Here is an 18,387-nt window from a genome sequence, read left to right as displayed (position 1 = left end):
AATCCCTCTAATCTTCAATTTCTTCTTCAATAAAAGTTCACAAAACTTTGTAAAGTTATAATGGAGTAAAGTATGAAAGCCCTAGTCCAACAACACGCAGTGCCCAGCTGGATCTCAGTACACAGAAGTATCTACTGAACAGGGTATCAAAGCTGGGGATGCTGTTGATGTCACTATGCTGATGTTACAGTAACCAAGAAAAAATGGTTTATATTAGATACGTCACTCTTACAATTATACTCCTAGGATATAAAACAATCTTTTTTATAGTAAATTGCAGAGCCCAATGGCTTAACATTTTAATGTCCCCTCCATCCCTCCACACAAAAATAAATGCCTCTTTACCTTCATCAGAATCCAGACTGTTACTATGTAACTAACTTCAGTTTTGAGTTGGCGCCTGCTATTTCCCTGGGTTTCTGCTACTGAATACCAGGTTTGTAATTATCATCAAGAATGGAAACTAAGAGAAAGCCAACAAGAAAATGATTGCTTCTAAGTTGAGTAGAGAGCCTGGAGAACGTAGCCTTAATCATTGAACTTTATGTCCAATTCAAACAGAAAGACGCTCCCAGTAAATGGCTGAAAATTCCAGAAAGCAAGGATAATGTCTTTATTCCTTAGGTGACTACCAGTGCTTTAATCCACTGAGAGAACTCGAAGTGCTTCCATTGAACAAGCAGATGAATAAATAAATATGAACCCCTAAGGACGTCAATCGAGTGCACTGATCAAACGCGTCTGTCATGCTTACTGCTGTGGTCTGAATGTCTGTGCCCCTCCCAGTCATAAACTGTGTCAATCCCCAGTGTGATGGGGCTTTAGGGGTGGGGCCTTGGGAAGCTGATTCGACGTTAGTGCCCTCAGTAACGCAGCCCCAGAGAGATTCCTTGCCCCTTTCCCTCTAGGCAAGGACACGGTGAAAAGAGTGCCCATCACCAGATACCAAATGTGCCTTGGACTTCCCAGTCTCCAGAACTGTGAGAAATGAATTTCTGTTGTCTCTCAGCCACCCACCCAGTTTACAGCATTCCCGTTACAGCAGCCCAGATGAACTACAACAAGACCCCTCTGAAGCCACCTGTGAACCCCAAGAATTGAGTCAAACTCCTCTTGCTGCCCTTGGTTAATATCACCAATTACTTATTTTACCGTTATCTACCAAGCCCACATTCAAAATATTTTTGCAAAAAAAGCTTTTTAAGTTATTGGAAAATAAACATGACTTGAAATTTACAATTTTAACCATTTTTAAGTGTACAATTCACCCTGTTGTGCAATCACCCCCCTCAGCTCCAGAACTTTCTCACCTTCCTTAACTGAAACCCATTCAACACTAATTCCCTATTTCCTCCTCCCCTCAGTCCGTGGTGACCACCATTCTCTTTTCTGTCTCTGAGTTTAACTACTCCAGGTACCTCGCATTAAGTGCTTTTGTGGTTGGCTCATTTCACTTGACATGTCTTTGAGGTCAATCCACGTTATAGCATGTATCAGCATGTCCTCCTTTTAAAGGCCAAATTATATTCCATTGTATGCATATAACACATTTCGTTTATCCATGTGTCCCTTGATGGACACTTGGGTTGCTTCCACTTTGTAGCTATTGAAGTAACACAGCTATGACCACAGGTGTGCCAGTATCTGTTTGAGCTCCTGCTTTCACTTCTTTGGGGTTTACATCCAGAAGTAGAAGCGTTAGATCATACGGTAATCTTGTGTTTCATTTCCTGCAGAACTGCTGTATCATTCTCAGAGCTGCACCATTTTACATTCCCACCAGCGACGCATAAGGGTTTGAATATCTCCACATCCTTGACAACACTCGTTATTTTCTTTTTTGATGGTGGTGACTCTAATGGGTGCGTCAGCATCTTTTTTAAAGAGCACTTCAAGTGGGCATTATCAATAAATCAAAGTTGGCAAGTGAAATAAAAACCATTTGTTATTTCTAAATTGTGATCATGAGATTTTTTTTAATACTTTTCACAGTGAAATGAGGGGAGGACTTCCCAGGCAGTGCTGGTCACAGTGCTGCTGAGGTTGTGGACATGGTGGGGAGGCCCGAGAGAGGCTGTGTGCAGAACAGTACTGGGAGACAGCGCCAGGTCAGCTCCAGGCAAATCACCAGGAACTGGGGGATGGGGGATGAGGTCTGTCCCCATATTCTGGCCTAAGTCGTGATGCGATTTCCTTTTCTTTATTCTGTTTTCTTCCCTCCACTTTTTCCTTCTCTATTGCCTGAGAACCCATGCTTTGAAAAACCCATGTTTTGTAAACATAGGGGAAGATGGAATGTACACTAAATATACATTACTTGCTTGCGGGTGGATGAGATCTCTCTGGAAGTATACATGTAAACTAAGTACAGTGGTTGTCTGGTGGGGGGGGGGGCAACTGGGAATACAGGTGACAGGGTGGGAGGCTTTTCTTTCTTATACAGGCCATCCTTTTATTAAATTTTCAACTGTGGAAATATATTTCATCATGTTACCAACGTACATTCCTGAGCTGCAGAGACCAGAAAGTTGCAACTCCTTCCCAGACCCCGCTGAAGCTGGGGATGAAGAACAAGGTGCTGACAATGGATGGGCTTTCATGAGACGTAGAGTGGAACACGAAGGTGGGTGAACACCATCTTCCTGCTGCTTTGGGCTGTGGCTGCTGGCAAGCAAGGCTATGGGTGTAGAGAGGCAACTGTGGAGCAGGTGGGAGCAGCTGGACGCTTTGTTCCCGTGCCCGCTCACCAGCTGCCAGGTCACTTCTAGAAGACAGTAACAGCGGTAACAGGAACTTCCTGATCCTACATGCTGACCCGTGGATCGCAGCTACAGTGGTGATTTTTACCTCAACAGCTCCAGAAGCAGCCTCCTGACTCCCTGAATTTCTGCTTAAGGCAGAGGTTGTAGCTCCCCTGGCATATGGGTACTGGAGGTTGCTGGAATGTTCTGGAAGTTGTTCCTGGGAACCCACCGGGAGTTCACTCCCCTCACCCTTTCAAAGATTCTGTAAGGATTCATTTTCTTGTTCAGACTGCTTAAAATACCTACCGTGATTTCTATCTCCTGCAATGGAACTGAAATGGAATATGAAATTATTTTTACATAAAGATAAAAAATGAAAGTCATCACTGAGAAAATATTCATTCTCCAAAAATATTTCTTGAGTAATGTGCCACCAAAGATGCTTGGTCTTTAGTTTTTTAAAAATTATCACTATCTTGGTAAATCTTAACTATTTAATGAGCACTTTTTGGCTTAACAGATAAAGTCATTAACACTTACATTGTCATGTTAGAAATGTCTATGTGAATCTATGAGAAGTTGTGTGTGTGCGTGTGTGTGTGTGTAAAGAGACAAGACACAATTTCCAATAAAATCTTAGGAGCAGAAGACAAATTCAAATATTTCTTATTCTTTGTTTTTATTTAACTCAAAGTAGCTAATAACAAAAACATAAAAAAATATTTCCAACCCTTGACTGTTCAGTTATTTTTGGTGGATGACACCTGATTTTTTAGTTCTTGCTTGTTTCCAACATATCTATCATAAATATCTCTCTAAAAGTTTACAGCAGGCTTTAAACTTGTATATTTATATCCTAATCAAATAACATGGTTCAGTAATTAGCTTTGAATCTAAATATGCTTCTCCCACACAGAAGCTGATTAAAATGAATAGTCATAAATAGTCTAGCTATTAATTAATTAGTTTTCAATGAGATGTCTAAATACAGCACATACATACAGGTTGCATATATGCTTATATTCTTTACTACTCAAAAATGAACATAAGATGTACAGTGGAGTCATACCATGAACACATTCAGTTTACATTAATTCCAGACATGAGGTCGGCAAAAAGGAAACGGTAAGGAAAGTAACAGTGAATCCCATGACAGTACAACCTATTCAACGGAGGGACGCCCTTGAGGAGGCCGAGTTGAGCATTGCCACTGTGGCGTTCCCTCAGTCTCTGTCAGCTCACATTGTCTCTGAGAGGGCAAGCATCTTGCAGGGCTAAGTGTGATTCTAGTGTTTAAAGACAGGTGGTTTTTACACAAAATAGCCCCTACACAAACACCAACAGCTTCAATTGTTCTTCAACAAAAGAAACAGTCATTTCTTCCAACACTGGAGGCAAAACTGGTCCTGGTAGATGGACAGATTTCCAATATGGTGCCTTTCTAAAGGGCTTTCAAGGATAATCTTGATACCCCATTATAGCTAACATACTGACATTAGAAGCTAAGCTCTGGGTATGATGTAATTCCGCTGCAATGTAAATTTAAAATGCCATGATTCAAAAAGTGCCCTACTATTGCCAGCATCACTTAATTTCCAGTTTACCGTATTTTGCCATGTATGCTGCGCATCCACATTTTATGCACATTATACATGGGATTATGTAATCATTATATCCATGTATAATGCGCATCCTTATTTTTCCCTCAAAAATTTGGGCGAAAAACTGTTCATTTTCCACAGCAAAATATGGTAGCTCCTCCCTCACAGTCGGCAGTGTGTTTCCGTGATACTCCCCTGGACCCGGCACTTCAGAATGTGTCTATCACTGGCCGAGAAAAATCTCATAACGAAAAGATTAGTGTCACAAAATCTGAACACAAAAGCTACCAGAGTGGATCAGCCTCCGTGCAATTCAGAAGGAGATTTTCAATTAGCAAATGGTGCCAGTGAAGCAGAGTCACTTTGTCTTGTCTCCCTGGGTGCTCCCGGGGATCTTCTACAGCCTCATTTTCTTGGGTTTTTAAATTGGCAGCTACATTCTACTTCTTAAACCTTTAGCTTTAACCTCAGCTGGCCCTGGTTCAGTTTCTATTTTTAAAAGCACCATTCTAATGGAAATGTCCCTGCCCTGAATTAAGCTGGGACTGGATTTCACCACTAGCTAGAGCTGTTATGTCATAGCATTTAGGTTAATTTGGTAGATATCGATTTCCTTGACTACAGCTTTGAAAGTGGTTTCAGCTTCTTCTGGCCACGCAGGTTTTCTACCTGGGCTGTAGGTGAGGGTAGAATATCCCATGGAGAACTCCTTCAATAACCACATTTGGAAAATCTGAAAAACAAAAGGAAAACTGCTTTTCTCATGTGCATCAGTAAAATATCATTGCATTCTGCAGAATTTAACGGGGGAAGGCCCGCCGTGACTTAGGAAATCTGCCCGCCAGGCAGTTTGGGTTCGAGTGTGCTATCCGTCATACGGCTTCAGCCTGTAGCCACTTTAGCGTAGCACCGGGCGCTGCAGGAAAGCGTGGCCAGATTTGTAGCTTATTGATTTAAGGGATGTTCTAATGGTTAATGCTGCTAGGCCCCAGCTCTTTATCTGAATGTTTTCTCACAAGGAAGATGGATTACACTGGCAATTCAATTTCTAACAAAATCTCAATATACTTGAAGGAATTCCAAGATTTCTACTGGGAATACTTCACTGCAGTTTTTCCATTGTGGTTTACAGCGGCTGGTTTAGTCCAAGTTGTCTTGAGTATGCTTGTTGTATTACGCTAGCTTCTAGAGAGCAGGAAGATGGGGGCCTGTCTTCTGAACTTGAAAGGGCAAATTTCCAACAAAAGCCGTCCTGTCAGATTTGAAAAATCAGCTGCATTTTTAAAGAAGATACAGAGGAAACCCAGAGCGTATGATGCGTTGTACCACGTTCCCGTCGTCGTCAGGGCAGGTAGCGTCGGAGTGCACCACTTGGACAGGGGAACCAATCTATCGCGTGGCTCAGAAGTTTGTTTTCTAAACTTCAGTCTGCACATAAGTGCATCGAGGATTTATGCTAAAGCCAACCACTTGAAATAAATACAATTATAAGGAAATTATGTGGTCCAATACTTTAAGACAAGAGAAATAATACCTTCATTTATTAATCCAACCTCTACAGGGCACCTACTATGTGAAGCCACTAACAAGGGGGTTGAATCTCATCAGAGAGGGCAGACAGGCTCTCGGGGCAGCATTGGGAAGATGGAGCTAAACCGGTGAAAATGCTGTGCGGGAGGAAGCCTGGAGGGCACAACGACCTAATGGAAAGCTGGGGTAGCAGCAGGAGAAGCTGCAAGGAGGCCTGAGGGCGGGGGTAGGGGTGGGTAGAGGGGGTGCAATTTAAGAATAGGCAGGAATTCTGGCTTTTCCTGAAAAGCAATGAGAAGTTATCCAAGGATTTTAAGCAGAGTGAGACAGAACTGAATTGTGTTTTGAAAAGATGACTCTGGCTGCCATTCAGAGACTGGACTGGAGCAAGTTCAAAGTGGTGATGGATTCGACATGACTAGTGAGGGATTTCTTAATAGCACCTACCTAGCAGGTTGCTGTAAAAATTTATGAGTGAAACAGTGCTTGGGCCAAGAGTGCTTGGGCCTGAGTTTGGCACACAGTAAGTGCCAGCTACAGTTACAATGTACTAAGCACTGGCTAATTACTGGGAACATAAGTAAATAACAGACCCTGATCCCCGCTCTCTGGCTGGTATGGAAATTACATACCAGTCAGAGAGATAAGCAGATGAATAAACAGACAAAATATGTTTTAAAAATATCTCCAATACAGGAGTATTCAATTACTTTTGGTTGGTGACACTGGATTTCTTAGTGTTTGCCTTTATGCAACATGAAGTAAAATAGTATTTTCCAGAACATATCTTTAGAAGTTTGTCGGACTTACACCTGTATATTTAGATCCCAATAAAAAGCACTGATTTAGCTAAGTTAATTAAATTCTAAATGTATTTCTCCTACACAGAAGTATATTGAAACCAATAGCCAATTAACTTTCAATAAAATGCCCAGGTAGGACATATTACATCTATTAGGATATGGGCATTTATCCTTTGCCACCCAAAACACGAAAGTCTATTACGTTAGTGAAATTACATCATAGCATATTTAGCTTAGAGGATTCAAATAGGTTCAGCAAAAAAGTACAAAAAGAAAAATAATGTTAAATACACTGGGTAGTTCTGTGGCACTGGAATAGGTCCATCAGTGGTTTAAGGGCAAAGAAAATAATAAAGCAGGGCACAGGGCCAGAGAGTGATGGGGCGGGATGGGGTGGGAAGACCCGTGCGCAGTAGTGCTGCTGGCAGGAAGCGGTGCAGCAGCCAAATGCAAGGGTCCCTGGCTGAAGGGCATTTCGGGCAGAAGGAGTAGTGCAGGCCAGGCCCTGTATTCAGGGCTGAGAACATGCCATATGCTGGAGATTTAGAGGGTGAATAAAAGAGAGAAAGAGAGACACAGAGAGACAGAGAGACAGAGACAGAGAGAGAGAGAATAAAAAGGAAATGAAGTTTGTGATACTGCCAGAAAGGAAGCAAACTGGTTGCTGCGATAAAAGTGAATGAAATACAGGTATTTTATAACAAGGTCCATCCACTAGCAACCAATGATGAGATAATCAGAGTTACTTTTTCCCTATCTGTTGTTCCATCTCCTCTCAACTGTGAATTTTGGTTGCATTGTATGTATCATTTAGTACAACGTCCATTATTGCTTGAAAATTCAGAAAATGGTCCTTGCCTTGGTTTCCCATCAGTGAAAAGGAATATGATTTAGGATAGGTTTTGCTGTTATTTTTGTTGGTTTTCATTTATTTGAAAAACATTTATTATGAACCTTAAAAAAAGTGAATGGTGTAGAGGGGCTCGTGGAAGTGACCTGACAGGACAGTCAGCGAAGCCTCTCAGAAGTTGCACCTAAGAAGAGAGAGCCAACAATGTGTGGGGACCGGAAGGGGAGGGGTCCAGGAAGAAGGAACAGCAAGTGCCCCGAGGTGGAAAGGAGTTAGCACATTGAAGCTAACCCCGCAAGATGCCCAGCATGGCTGGGGCAGAGTGTGGGAGGGGCCCCAGCAGGAACGTGAGACAGGGCCAGACCACAGAGGGCCTTGTAACCATGGTTCACGGAGAGGGTGGGATGGAAATTTGGTAGGTGACTCAGCTGTCTGCACAAGGTCATCAAGGCCAAAAGCAAGGAAGAGATCATTAAAAAAAAGTTGTCTTTTTTCTCTCTGCTGTGTACAGTTCCACTGTGTAAATGTACCATAGTTTTTTTTTCCCACTCATTTGCTGATGGGCACTTAGGTTGGAGCTTATAGCCTTTGCAACAGCATGGATGGAATTGGAGAGCATTATGCTAAGTGAAATAAGCCAGGCGGTGAGGGACAAATACCATATGATTTCACCTTTAACTGGAACATAATCAACAAGAGAAAAAAGCAAACAAAATATAACCAGAGACATTGAAGTTAAGAACAATGTAACAATAGCCAGAGGGGAGTCGGGGGGACAGTGGGGAAAGGGGTTTATAGGAACTACTATAAAGGACACATGGACAAAATCAAGGGGGAGGAGGGAGGTGGCGGAGGGAGGTGGGTTCAGCTGGGGTGGGGTGGAGGGATGGGGAGAAAATGCAGACAACTGTAATTGAATAACAATTAAAAAAAAAAAAAAAGAAGAAGTCCCCCCCCAAAAAAAAAAAAAAATTGAGAGAAGGGTCTATGACAGCCTTCAGGTGAGCTACCAGCGACTGGAAGAACAGTAGCAAAGTGAGAAAGCCAGGGGAAGATGATGTTTGGAGGAGGAGAAAGACCTAATGCTGACAAGAGGTCAAGTAACAGGACTGAAAAATGTCCACAGAGTTTAGCTACACTGCAGTCGCTGGGGGCCTTGGCAAGAGTTGCTTTAAATTTCCCAGAAAAATCAAAACAAAGGAGGAAGAGCATATGCTACAAGAATAATATTTGATCATTAGCATTTTATAAGAGGATAATGTTCAATTGCTAGAACTTTAAAGACGGACCCTCCTCTAATTTTGTGAAGGACAACGTCCCTGTTAGGATATTTCCGCATTCCTACCGGTACCCCCCGGAATGGTAACCTGACCATTTTGTTAGGCGGCGCGACAGCACACAGTGAAGCAAGCACCACTTATCTTTAAAGTAGATGCTAAAGATTCACAATGCTTTCCTTGGAATACTTCTACAAGTATTACTTCTAGGGACAATACTTTTAGGACAATAGGAATCTGAGTTATGAAATTGGGTTGGACAAAATTCCATGAAAATAGATCTTGCTCTACAAAAGCATTTAAGAAAATACTGCTAGAACGGGGCAGAAAAACAACAGCACTGCTACCAGCATCCCTTGCAGACTCAGTGTTCACTCCATTCTGAACTGCTGTCCATCAAATCTGTGGTTTCCATTCACTCTCAAACAAGAATCCCTTTTCTGTGAAAGTCATTCATCCACGCCAACGTTCTACAAATGTTACATACTTCTTACTCTGCCTCCAGACATTTCCCTCGACGTCCTTTCCCAGAAGGTTCCTCCTGTTCTTCATTGTCAAGCCAGGTGCATAGCACATGATGTTTAATAAGCTAGATAAATTGCATTTACAGGCCATAAAATATCTTCCCTCTTCCATAAAATATCCTAGCTATTCTAGTCCACAATTATTCCACTGTACACTTGACAGGAATTTCAGTCAAATGCATAAAATATCTGAGTATAAACAACACTTGGAAAAAGTACTTGTGAAACCATTTTTAAAAGATAGTAAGAATACTTTATAAAACATTGCCCATTTAATCTAGTTATGGTTACATTAAGAATATTTGTTAAATATAACATTTTGTTAACATAATACCAATTGATATAACATGAATATTTGTTAACATGGGAAGCAAATGCTAAAGACAGACAATTTTTCCTATGAGACCATACTCTTACAGCCCAAGCGCAGCTCTCCCGTGGCAGGGTGCTAGGAATGGGCCCTCCCAGGGCGGGCTGCATCCCAGCCAGCCTTCTTTAAATGACAGCTAAGTGGGAGACCTGAGTCCATGCACCCCTGCTATCCAGAACAGTCCCCTCTCTCTTGAGGGGAAATAAGATTTTATTGTCAGAGTGTAGGTATGGTTTCAATAGTAATTTATCTATTGCTATTTAGTGACTCTCAGAAACAAAGGCTGAAAACCCACTACATGCAAAGAGCACAGGAGGAGAAATTGGGCAACAAGGGCTCCATCCATCAGCACGTGAGACTGGGCAAGGCAGGTGCTTCCCTGAGCCCCGATTCTCTTATTAGCCAATGGCGATGCCTGCCTTGCCTTTTTCACAAGGTTGTTGCAGAATTAAATGAGATAATGTCTGAGAATGTACTCATGGAAAGGTGCTCAACAAAATGCTTTGAAAGGGACTAATTTAAAGTTCTTGGCACAAAGAAAGAGTTCAGGCTAATATATCGATTACATTTATATTTAAATTATTCATTATATTTCAATATACAATTTCTAAAAATATATATGTGACCACTGAAGATGCTGTAATCTAAATGGAAATGGAGACACACAACCAACGCATACACACAGCTTTTGGGAAGCATTTTTTAAAAAGGACAAGAGCCTTGGATCCCAACACTAGCATCTGGTTAGAAACAACCAGAGGACAAAATAACACCACCAAAAAAATTAAAGGCAACAAATACCTTTCTTCTTTATTACTCTAATTCAAAACTGCTTGGTAAGAGAGAAAGAAAAATTCTATTTCCACCTAAGGCCTACCCCAATTAAAATTCTGAATGTCTCTTACACCAAGAGCACTGGCTTATTGGCAGATTATTAAGCCCTGGACCAATGACACTCTGTTAGACCTGCATTAAAAACGTGGTTTATGTGGTGCAGGGTCAGATCAGTAAAGAGCTGTTAGCGGATGACAGGTTTGATTACCGCTGGCTGCAGGCAAGACGTATGGATCCCTGAGGAACAGCAGCACCGGCTGGTGGGACAGTTTGCTGGAAAGGTCAAGAACAGGCATGTCAGCATCAGGGGACGATGGTAAACAGAAAACACTACAAACTAGCTTTGAGGGGATCAAACTGCTGTGCAGGGACGTCTCAAGGTTTGCGCGTCTCACAGTGTGCGTGAGTGATAGCGCGCAGGGTTAGGGGGAACCGACTAGCACTACGCTCATCTCCTAGCACTTCTTTGTGGGGTTTGAAGCAGATATACAATCTGTACAATAAATCATTGCTGCAAAGTGTTTTTTTCCATCTTGTAGTATGATTATTGATAAAAATAGTATCCTTATTATTCGTATGCAACAATGTAGGGCTCCGATTCTTTCACTCTTGGATGGAACTGGTTACTTCTGTAACTTCCTATCAAATATTTATCATCTTAAAATCAATTTCCCAACAAAGGTTTTCAAGAAAATTGTGACTTAAAGCACTTAGACCCTGGTAACTAAACATTTAACAAAACCACAGTCCTTCTCCCGATTTGTGCAGTTTAACTCCCAAATGACTGCTGTTAATTCTCACCTTGACTCTTCAGATTCTGTCTCATCAAAAGACCTAAAAACATGGTTTTAAAAGAAAGAGAAGAAGCCATATAAGTTGAGTTAATGTGTATGCCCACGAAGTTAAAAACAGACGGCACTCCTGAAGCTCTGAGTTGGGGGACATTTTGAAAGGAACGAAGGTGTTCACACAGAGTCGCTGCATTGCTGGTGCCTCCTCATTCTAAGGAATCTGAAGACTGCAATATACTTGAATTTCAATTTTCCTAAAGATCACTTTAAAATCTTATACTTTTACTTCTAAATTTATATAATGGAGAAAAGACTGCACTCACTGCCATTTCTAACATCCCTTCTTAAAAATACACAGCTGCATATGAACCCCAACCTCCCAGCAAACGCACGCAAATTAGAACAGGACACACTGACAAGGCAGATGGTTGGTGAGCAGGGTGCACAGGCCCTGCTCTGGGGTGAGCAGAAAGTCCAACTGCTGGTGAGGGAGCGGTGGCAGGTATTTGCAGCCTCTCACTCAGCAGACGGCTGGGTTTAACAGGGTTTTGGGTGTGGTTAGCTTGAACACGTTGTAGTTAGTGTGGCTCCTTCAGGCAGGTCTGGACACAGAGGGACAAATGGATAAAACCTTCTTCCCCATTTGAGTATTCAGAGTCTGAGGTGATGTATTTCTTTGTAAATGGATTTAACGTGTCAGGATGTTGCTGACCACCTTCAGTAATCAGCTCGACACAAGAAAGGTGCCCAGAGCTGGGCGAGCGCCTTATTTATGAGTTAATTCCTCAGAAGAATGTTTCCCAGTGGCTGATGATATCCAGTGCCTGGTCCCTTGGTGGGCAGCGGTCAGGGTCTAGAGCCAGCATTAAAAGTTCTGGAGAGAAGGGCAGTAGGACAGTGGGGACCAGAGCTGGAGGGCCTGGGCTCCCCCAGCTACAACGAGATCTTAGGAAAGCTCGACTCTGAAATAAAGGGAGTTGGGTCAATTCATCTCTAAGGTCATTTATAACTTCAAAATTTTATGAATGTAGGTGTGGCAAGGGGATATACAGACTTTGCTCAAGTGTGCACAAATAAACATCTTAGTCCCTAAGCAGGATATGTAGATTCACGATTCCCATCAGGGGGCACTGCTCCAGGTAACAGCATGATTTAAAAAGTGAGTTCTTCAAGTCGTAACAAGAATTACTGAGCGTTCGTTCCTGCGCCGCGTCAGGGATGAGGCCTCTGGAGGAATTCCTCTGACTACAAGCAGGGAGCAAGCGAGCCAAAGAATGTGTGTGGCCAGGCTGCCCTTTCTGGTACCACTGTGGGGTATTTTTAGGCCAATTAAGTGACTGAAGAGTAACATAAAATACACGTCGAAAAAGTAAACAACAATTCTTACCCACAACTCTCTGCCTTTGGTAGAGATGGCAAGTGCCGTATGTTTAGGAAATCAAGAAACAGTTTGGGAAGTTCTTCATTTTCTAAAATGACAGCCTGTGAAAGCAGAAAACAGATTTAGAAAGTAAAGTGTGCTAGGCAATCAATCAAATGAAGTATTTCAAAAAGTCATAACCATCCATCCAAGTTGTTAGCTGCATCGTTCCTCACCATCGACATAAGGCATGGTCCCCATCTCACCTGCCAGGCATCCAGGCTGACACCCATTTTACTCAGCATCGGCAAATGCTCCAGTTTACCTGTTCTTTCTCGCAAACAGTGTTTATGAAGCAGCTACTCTTCAGATGCTGACAAGGGGAACATAGGGCACCAGGCAGACACACCTCCCACCCCATAGAGATTCTAACCCAGAGTGAGCATTTGAAAAACCTAGGAACATCACCAACACTGTCACGACACACACATCACATTGTCCTTACTGAGTGATAAGGTGGTCTGGCGCGTGCGCGTCTGCAAGAGATCACTACTGCTTAGGAAATACTACACGTGGCTTTTTAACTGGAAGGGTTAGTCAAGACCCCTCAGCTATCACCTGTTTCAGCATTAGGATCAACTGACATTTATTGCTCTTTGGACCACTCCACTTAAAGGGTCAGTAACAACTTTACCACTCAGTGTAAATCAGTGTATACGCTGAAAAAAATCTATAGAGTTGTTCCATTTACAGAGCTCTGCTAAAGAGCTGGCATAATGGCATAACCATGTCAGTTCCCGGATATCCAAATCATGCAATTTCAAAGAGAAATTTAATGCAGAACTATAGAATGCATTTTTATATGTATCTACTTTTTTAAGAGTCAGCGAGGGTGTGTGAACTGATTGCATATCTGTCCCTCCCTCCTTCTTTTTTGCAAAGATCATGGAAAAAGCATCAAAGAATGAAATTAATTTAACTATTTTCAAGAGTCATTTTCATAATTTACCATGGCTGCGCTCCCCTGCCCCCAACACACAATAAGCACATGTTGTTTAAAGAACAATGAGAATAATGGCGAAATGTCATTCACACAGCTGAGCAGGATCTGCTCTGCAAGGTGATACATAAAGTACTGGGTTGGCCATCTGATGGTTCTAGCAGGGCTTAGTTGTCTTTAACTTCATTCAAAACAATTTTGTTACATTGTAATGTGACAGCTGTCATATCAGGGTGCATTACAAACACTCATCAAAATTGGTGAATTTTATGTAGCCATTTTAATTTTGATGACAGAAGAAAATAAGTGACACTATTGGCATATTATGCTTTATTATGTCCAGAAAGGTAAAAACGCAACTGAAACACACAAAAAAAATTGTGCTGTGTATGGAGAAGGTGCTGTGACTGATCCAACATGTCAAAAGTGGTTTTGCAAAGTTTGGTGTTGGAGATTCCTCACTGGACGATGTTCTACAATTGGGTAGGCCAGCTGAAGTTGATAGCAGTCAAATTGAGATATTAAATGACAGTAATCCGTGTTATACCACCAGGGAGATAGCCAACATACTCAAAATATCTAAATCAATAAAGTTATTGGTGAAAATGAAAAATGTGTCTTTTATTTTACAGAAAAAACCAAATGGACTTTTTGGCTAACCCAATATATAACAAATGATAAAAGTAAGGTCAAATTAGGTATACCTTGTATATGCATAACTCTATATAATGTATTGTTTTTAGCCATAATTTATATACTGAACTGCCCATTTCTTACAGGGTTTTGGAATACTGTTACCTAATTCAGGACACACAAATTGAGTGAGCGACTGACTACTCAGGTTGCCAGTCCTAGTGGGCTGACCTCTGGACCACACTAGGGCTCAACCCTCCTGCTATTCGGTCCCCGGAGAGGGGTCTTCTCAAGAGCCAGTCCTGTCTGGGGCTGTTACTCTTCCTTACGTAGCTCATTGTGCCCACTGGTGTTTAAGGAATAAACAAGAGAAACAAAGACAAGTACTTAGGGGTTATAATTTATTAAATAGATAAACAGCATCTGTTATGTTAGGCACTGGGATATGGCATGAATGCGCTGGTGGAGAAAACTAGTGATAAGTAAACAGAACACATATAGCCCTAACTTGCCTTAGAATGTAGCGATGCGGAACTGAAAAAGTCTACCACTCTCTAAATGTTTTCCCATCCACCCATCCTCCTACCCATCCATCCATCCTTCCAGCTACTTAAAATTTTATTCTTTGCTTGATATCTAAAAAAGGTAAAAAATAAAAAATGAAAAATTCTTAGAGAGGAAAAATTTCTCTATCCAGAGGCATACTTTCATTACTATTTCAGTTAATTTCCTTCAAATTATTTGACCTTCACCTGAATTTTTACCGACCTGAGGAAATTTGGGGGTGCCCAGAACTCCAGGTTCTAGCAATCATCACATACATGAAGCTCCAAGGAAATCTGCCTTAACACAAGTGGCAATGATTATCTACTTGTTTCTAGATACCAGGTTAAGAGAGTAACATAATACCTATTTGAATAGTAAAGCTTAATGTTGTAACACATACAGGGCTGTTTACCCAAGCAATACAAGTGGTAGCTTTCAGATTTAAAAAAAAAAGTGGGTGCGAGGGGGGTAATGTTCTTATCTCCACCCCCACCTTTTAAAATAAATTAAATCAATAACAAGTGTGGGACACTTTTAACGACCTGAACTACTTAATTTCCAGGATCTTTAGACATGTCATCCATCACTGCAGTATGGAGGAAGACATCTCTTGAGTGTTCCGGGGGTTACTCTGGTTTTATTAATGCAAGATTTAGGGAATTTTAACAAGGTGAATTGTTTATTTGCCTTGACAGATTGGCTTACAATGCACTGGCTACATCTCCAGCATGATCATTAATGACAAAAGACAGGAAAAAGCTGTTTACACTGCAACACTGGACAGGGATTAATCCTGCTCGGCCTCCCCCGAACCAAACGCGATATTCCAATAGGTGATGGCATTGTTTCAGGTAAGAATACTGGTTAAAAAAAAAAAAAAGAAAAGAAAGAAAGAAAGAAAAGGAATGTGGAAAACTCAAGACTTCTGTGAGCATTTCTTTTGAATGTTTACTGACTATGCTCAAATAAAAATTTCCGTAAAGCAACGACCGACACCGATTTCAGGGTTTATAGTTATCAAGAAGACAGCACCGGGGGCTGAGTTAAAAGTTCAGTTTCATGGTAGGAGTATTTCTTAAACTCTGCTAAGAAGACTTGTAAGAAAATAATTAACATGTAAACCCAAGTAGAAATACAGAATAATATAGAATTTACCCAATTTAATACGATATATACAAGTGAATGACTGTCATGAATTAGTAGAGATGCAAAAGAGAAATTAAATTAGTTCGACCGAATGTTTTGGTTTATAAACACGTGATCTCATTCCATGATGGACCCAACAGTGAGGCAGGTCTATGCTGCCTCCATGTACACCTTCCATTTCTTCAAAAGCTTTTGCTCAAGAAGAACCACTCCTTCTAGAAGCTGCATCCTGGGGCCAGCCCATGTGCTTGGGACTGCAGTCTGATCCAAATCGCCCAATTTTATTTCACAGATAACCTTTAATTTTTAAAAAATATTTACATTACAGTTTTGAATATCAAACCATTGTTTGAGCTTGCTTCTCTTTACTGACTAGTCATTTTCATTCTTTAGAGAGGCAAGTAGGCAGCTTCAGAGCAAGACCTGGGTTCGAACAACTCCTCCACCTTAGAGGGTTATTGGGAGGATTGGATGATGTCTCCACGAGACTCTGGCACACAATGAACATTCAGTAAATGTTAATTCTGTTTCCTTTGAGTCTTTGTCGTTGTTTCCATTCCCTTCAACCTATGTTATCAGTTTTGGAAGTTGGGATTATTGTCCGTCTAGCAAACAGAGCTTTGTGGCTCTCAATGATTCATGGATCCCTTGGAAAAGTGGATGAAAGCTAAGAATCTTGCTTGCTGAAAAATACACATACACACATAATTGTGCTGACAGTAGCAGCGGGTTCCCAGGTCCCTGAGAGCCCGCGGAGGACACCCGCTTTGAGCTGCGAGGTGGCAGTAACGCCGCTGGGCGCACTTTTCATTTGGTCAGGAGCCTGCGGCGTGGGCGGCCTGTGCTGCGTGCAGGCTCCCCCAAGGACACGCTGCCTTCCCATCTCAGCGTTCTCCTCCTTTGTCAATTGGAGCCCCACTGCGGTGTGTGCCGCTTTGCTGTTAGAATTCATTAGTGCCTTCAGCTCTGAGCTGTGGGCGAACATATGTGTCTGCCAGTGAGGCGACCCTGGTGAAGGATTCTTTCTGGTAGACCAAAATCTACTGCTGCACTGAATTTAGAACGTAGTTCACATGTGTGCCTTCTGTGTCTTCGACATGTAACTCTAGACTCAAAACAATCTGTGGTGCTGAGGGTTTCCGAAGTTAGCAAAGCATGAACGAAAATATGACTTAAACTTTCTTAGTGCTGGGTCAGAGCACAGCTGACGAGGTGCTAGTACGGCCACCCTTGTTCCGAGAGGGCAGGGATGGGTCCCAGGCCCAGGGCTCCCTAACTGTTTAACTAACAGCTCTGATGGCAGAGTTCTGACACTGCGGGCAGGTTGGGACGCATGCCTGGGCAACTGATTTGTGCAGTGAAACATCAAAATTCAAAATGAACATGATGAATTGGAGAAAGACTTGGAAATAAATTCCCTGGAATTAAAATTTACAGGAGTAAGTGCTGAGCCAAATACTGTATGAGGCAGAATTAACGACCCACACGCAAGATGGAGGGTAGCTGTTTCTGTGCAAGTGCTGTCGGTCAGCAAGAAGTGCTGCTTCCACAGGGTGTGAAAAGAGCTGAGTGGTTCTCTCACCCCACTTAACGCAGTATTATCTTCTTCCAGGGGATGAGGTCCAAGTAGTGGGTGCTAAGCAGGGAATGAGGCAGGGGAGGGCCAAGGGGATATGTGGTCTTTAACTTAACTAACTGTTCTGTTAAGGAGGGTGATGATTTTCAAAGCTGCTGGAACAAGAAAATAGTACCGTCCAAACTAGCAGAAGAGGAGTCTGTCTCTAACTGAAGTCTGTGCAACAAAACCGGCAAAAGAGGCACATGGACAGACAGAGGGGGCATCGTAAGAGCTTCTAAATATCCTGGGCTCTGCATGCTTTCAGTTGCTCTTTCAGACACACGCAGACTGGAGATGCTACAGAATTAACAGAAAAACTCATTAGCTGGTATATCCACCTCTGATAAATAACTGGGGAATCAAGTGTCTCTGGGAAAAAGCAAAAAAAAAAAAAAAAAAAGAGAGAGAGAGAGAAACGAAAAATTATTCTTTACACAATGTTACTCATTTTCAGAAGAATACACGACTTCCCTTAAAACAAACCAGATAGTCCTTCAGAAATAGCACTCTAGAAGAATGGGGAAAAAATCTCATGCTCTACAAAAACATTTACAAAAACCCTGCCAGAACTGGGCAGAAAAACAACAGCACTGCCACCAGCATCCCTGGAAAGCCCAATGTTTACTCCAGGAGAAATGTCTTTTTTATTGAAAAGGCGCAATTATCATCATGTAACACAAATCACAAAAATCCCGATTTTTCTACCCTATCAGCTGTATAAAATCAGGGTCCCAAAGGAGACCATTGATTAGTTGCACAT

General features: G+C 41.9%; 1 protein-coding gene across 2 annotated transcripts in view; it reads right to left on the bottom strand.

Moving 5' to 3' along the window:
- Positions 1–3,406: 3,406 nt before the first annotated feature.
- The window catches only part of SNX24 (sorting nexin 24), a 131,868-nt gene continuing 116,887 nt past the window's right edge, over positions 3,407–18,387 (bottom strand). Inside the window, exons 4-8 of one of the 2 annotated variants that reach the window (XR_008425097.2) lie at positions 12,712–12,806; positions 11,335–11,367; positions 10,742–10,806; positions 9,293–9,394; positions 3,407–5,078 (exon numbers count right to left, since the gene is read on the bottom strand). Coding sequence is in view for 1 of the 2 variants with exons in the window: in XM_053910693.2 (XP_053766668.1) it covers positions 5,011–5,078; positions 10,742–10,806; positions 11,335–11,367; positions 12,712–12,806 (261 nt within the window). In the remaining variant the exon portion in view is untranslated. The remainder of the gene's footprint in view (positions 5,079–9,292; positions 9,395–10,741; positions 10,807–11,334; positions 11,368–12,711; positions 12,807–18,387) is intronic. The other variant, XM_053910693.2, reaches the window with a different exon arrangement.

The sequence above is a fragment of the Desmodus rotundus genome, chromosome 1, assembly GCF_022682495.2.
Source record: "Desmodus rotundus isolate HL8 chromosome 1, HLdesRot8A.1, whole genome shotgun sequence".
Classification (NCBI taxonomy): Eukaryota; Metazoa; Chordata; class Mammalia; order Chiroptera; family Phyllostomidae; genus Desmodus; species Desmodus rotundus.
The sequence above is the reverse complement of the archived record's forward strand: the minus strand, read 5'-3'. Positions and strand labels throughout refer to the sequence as shown.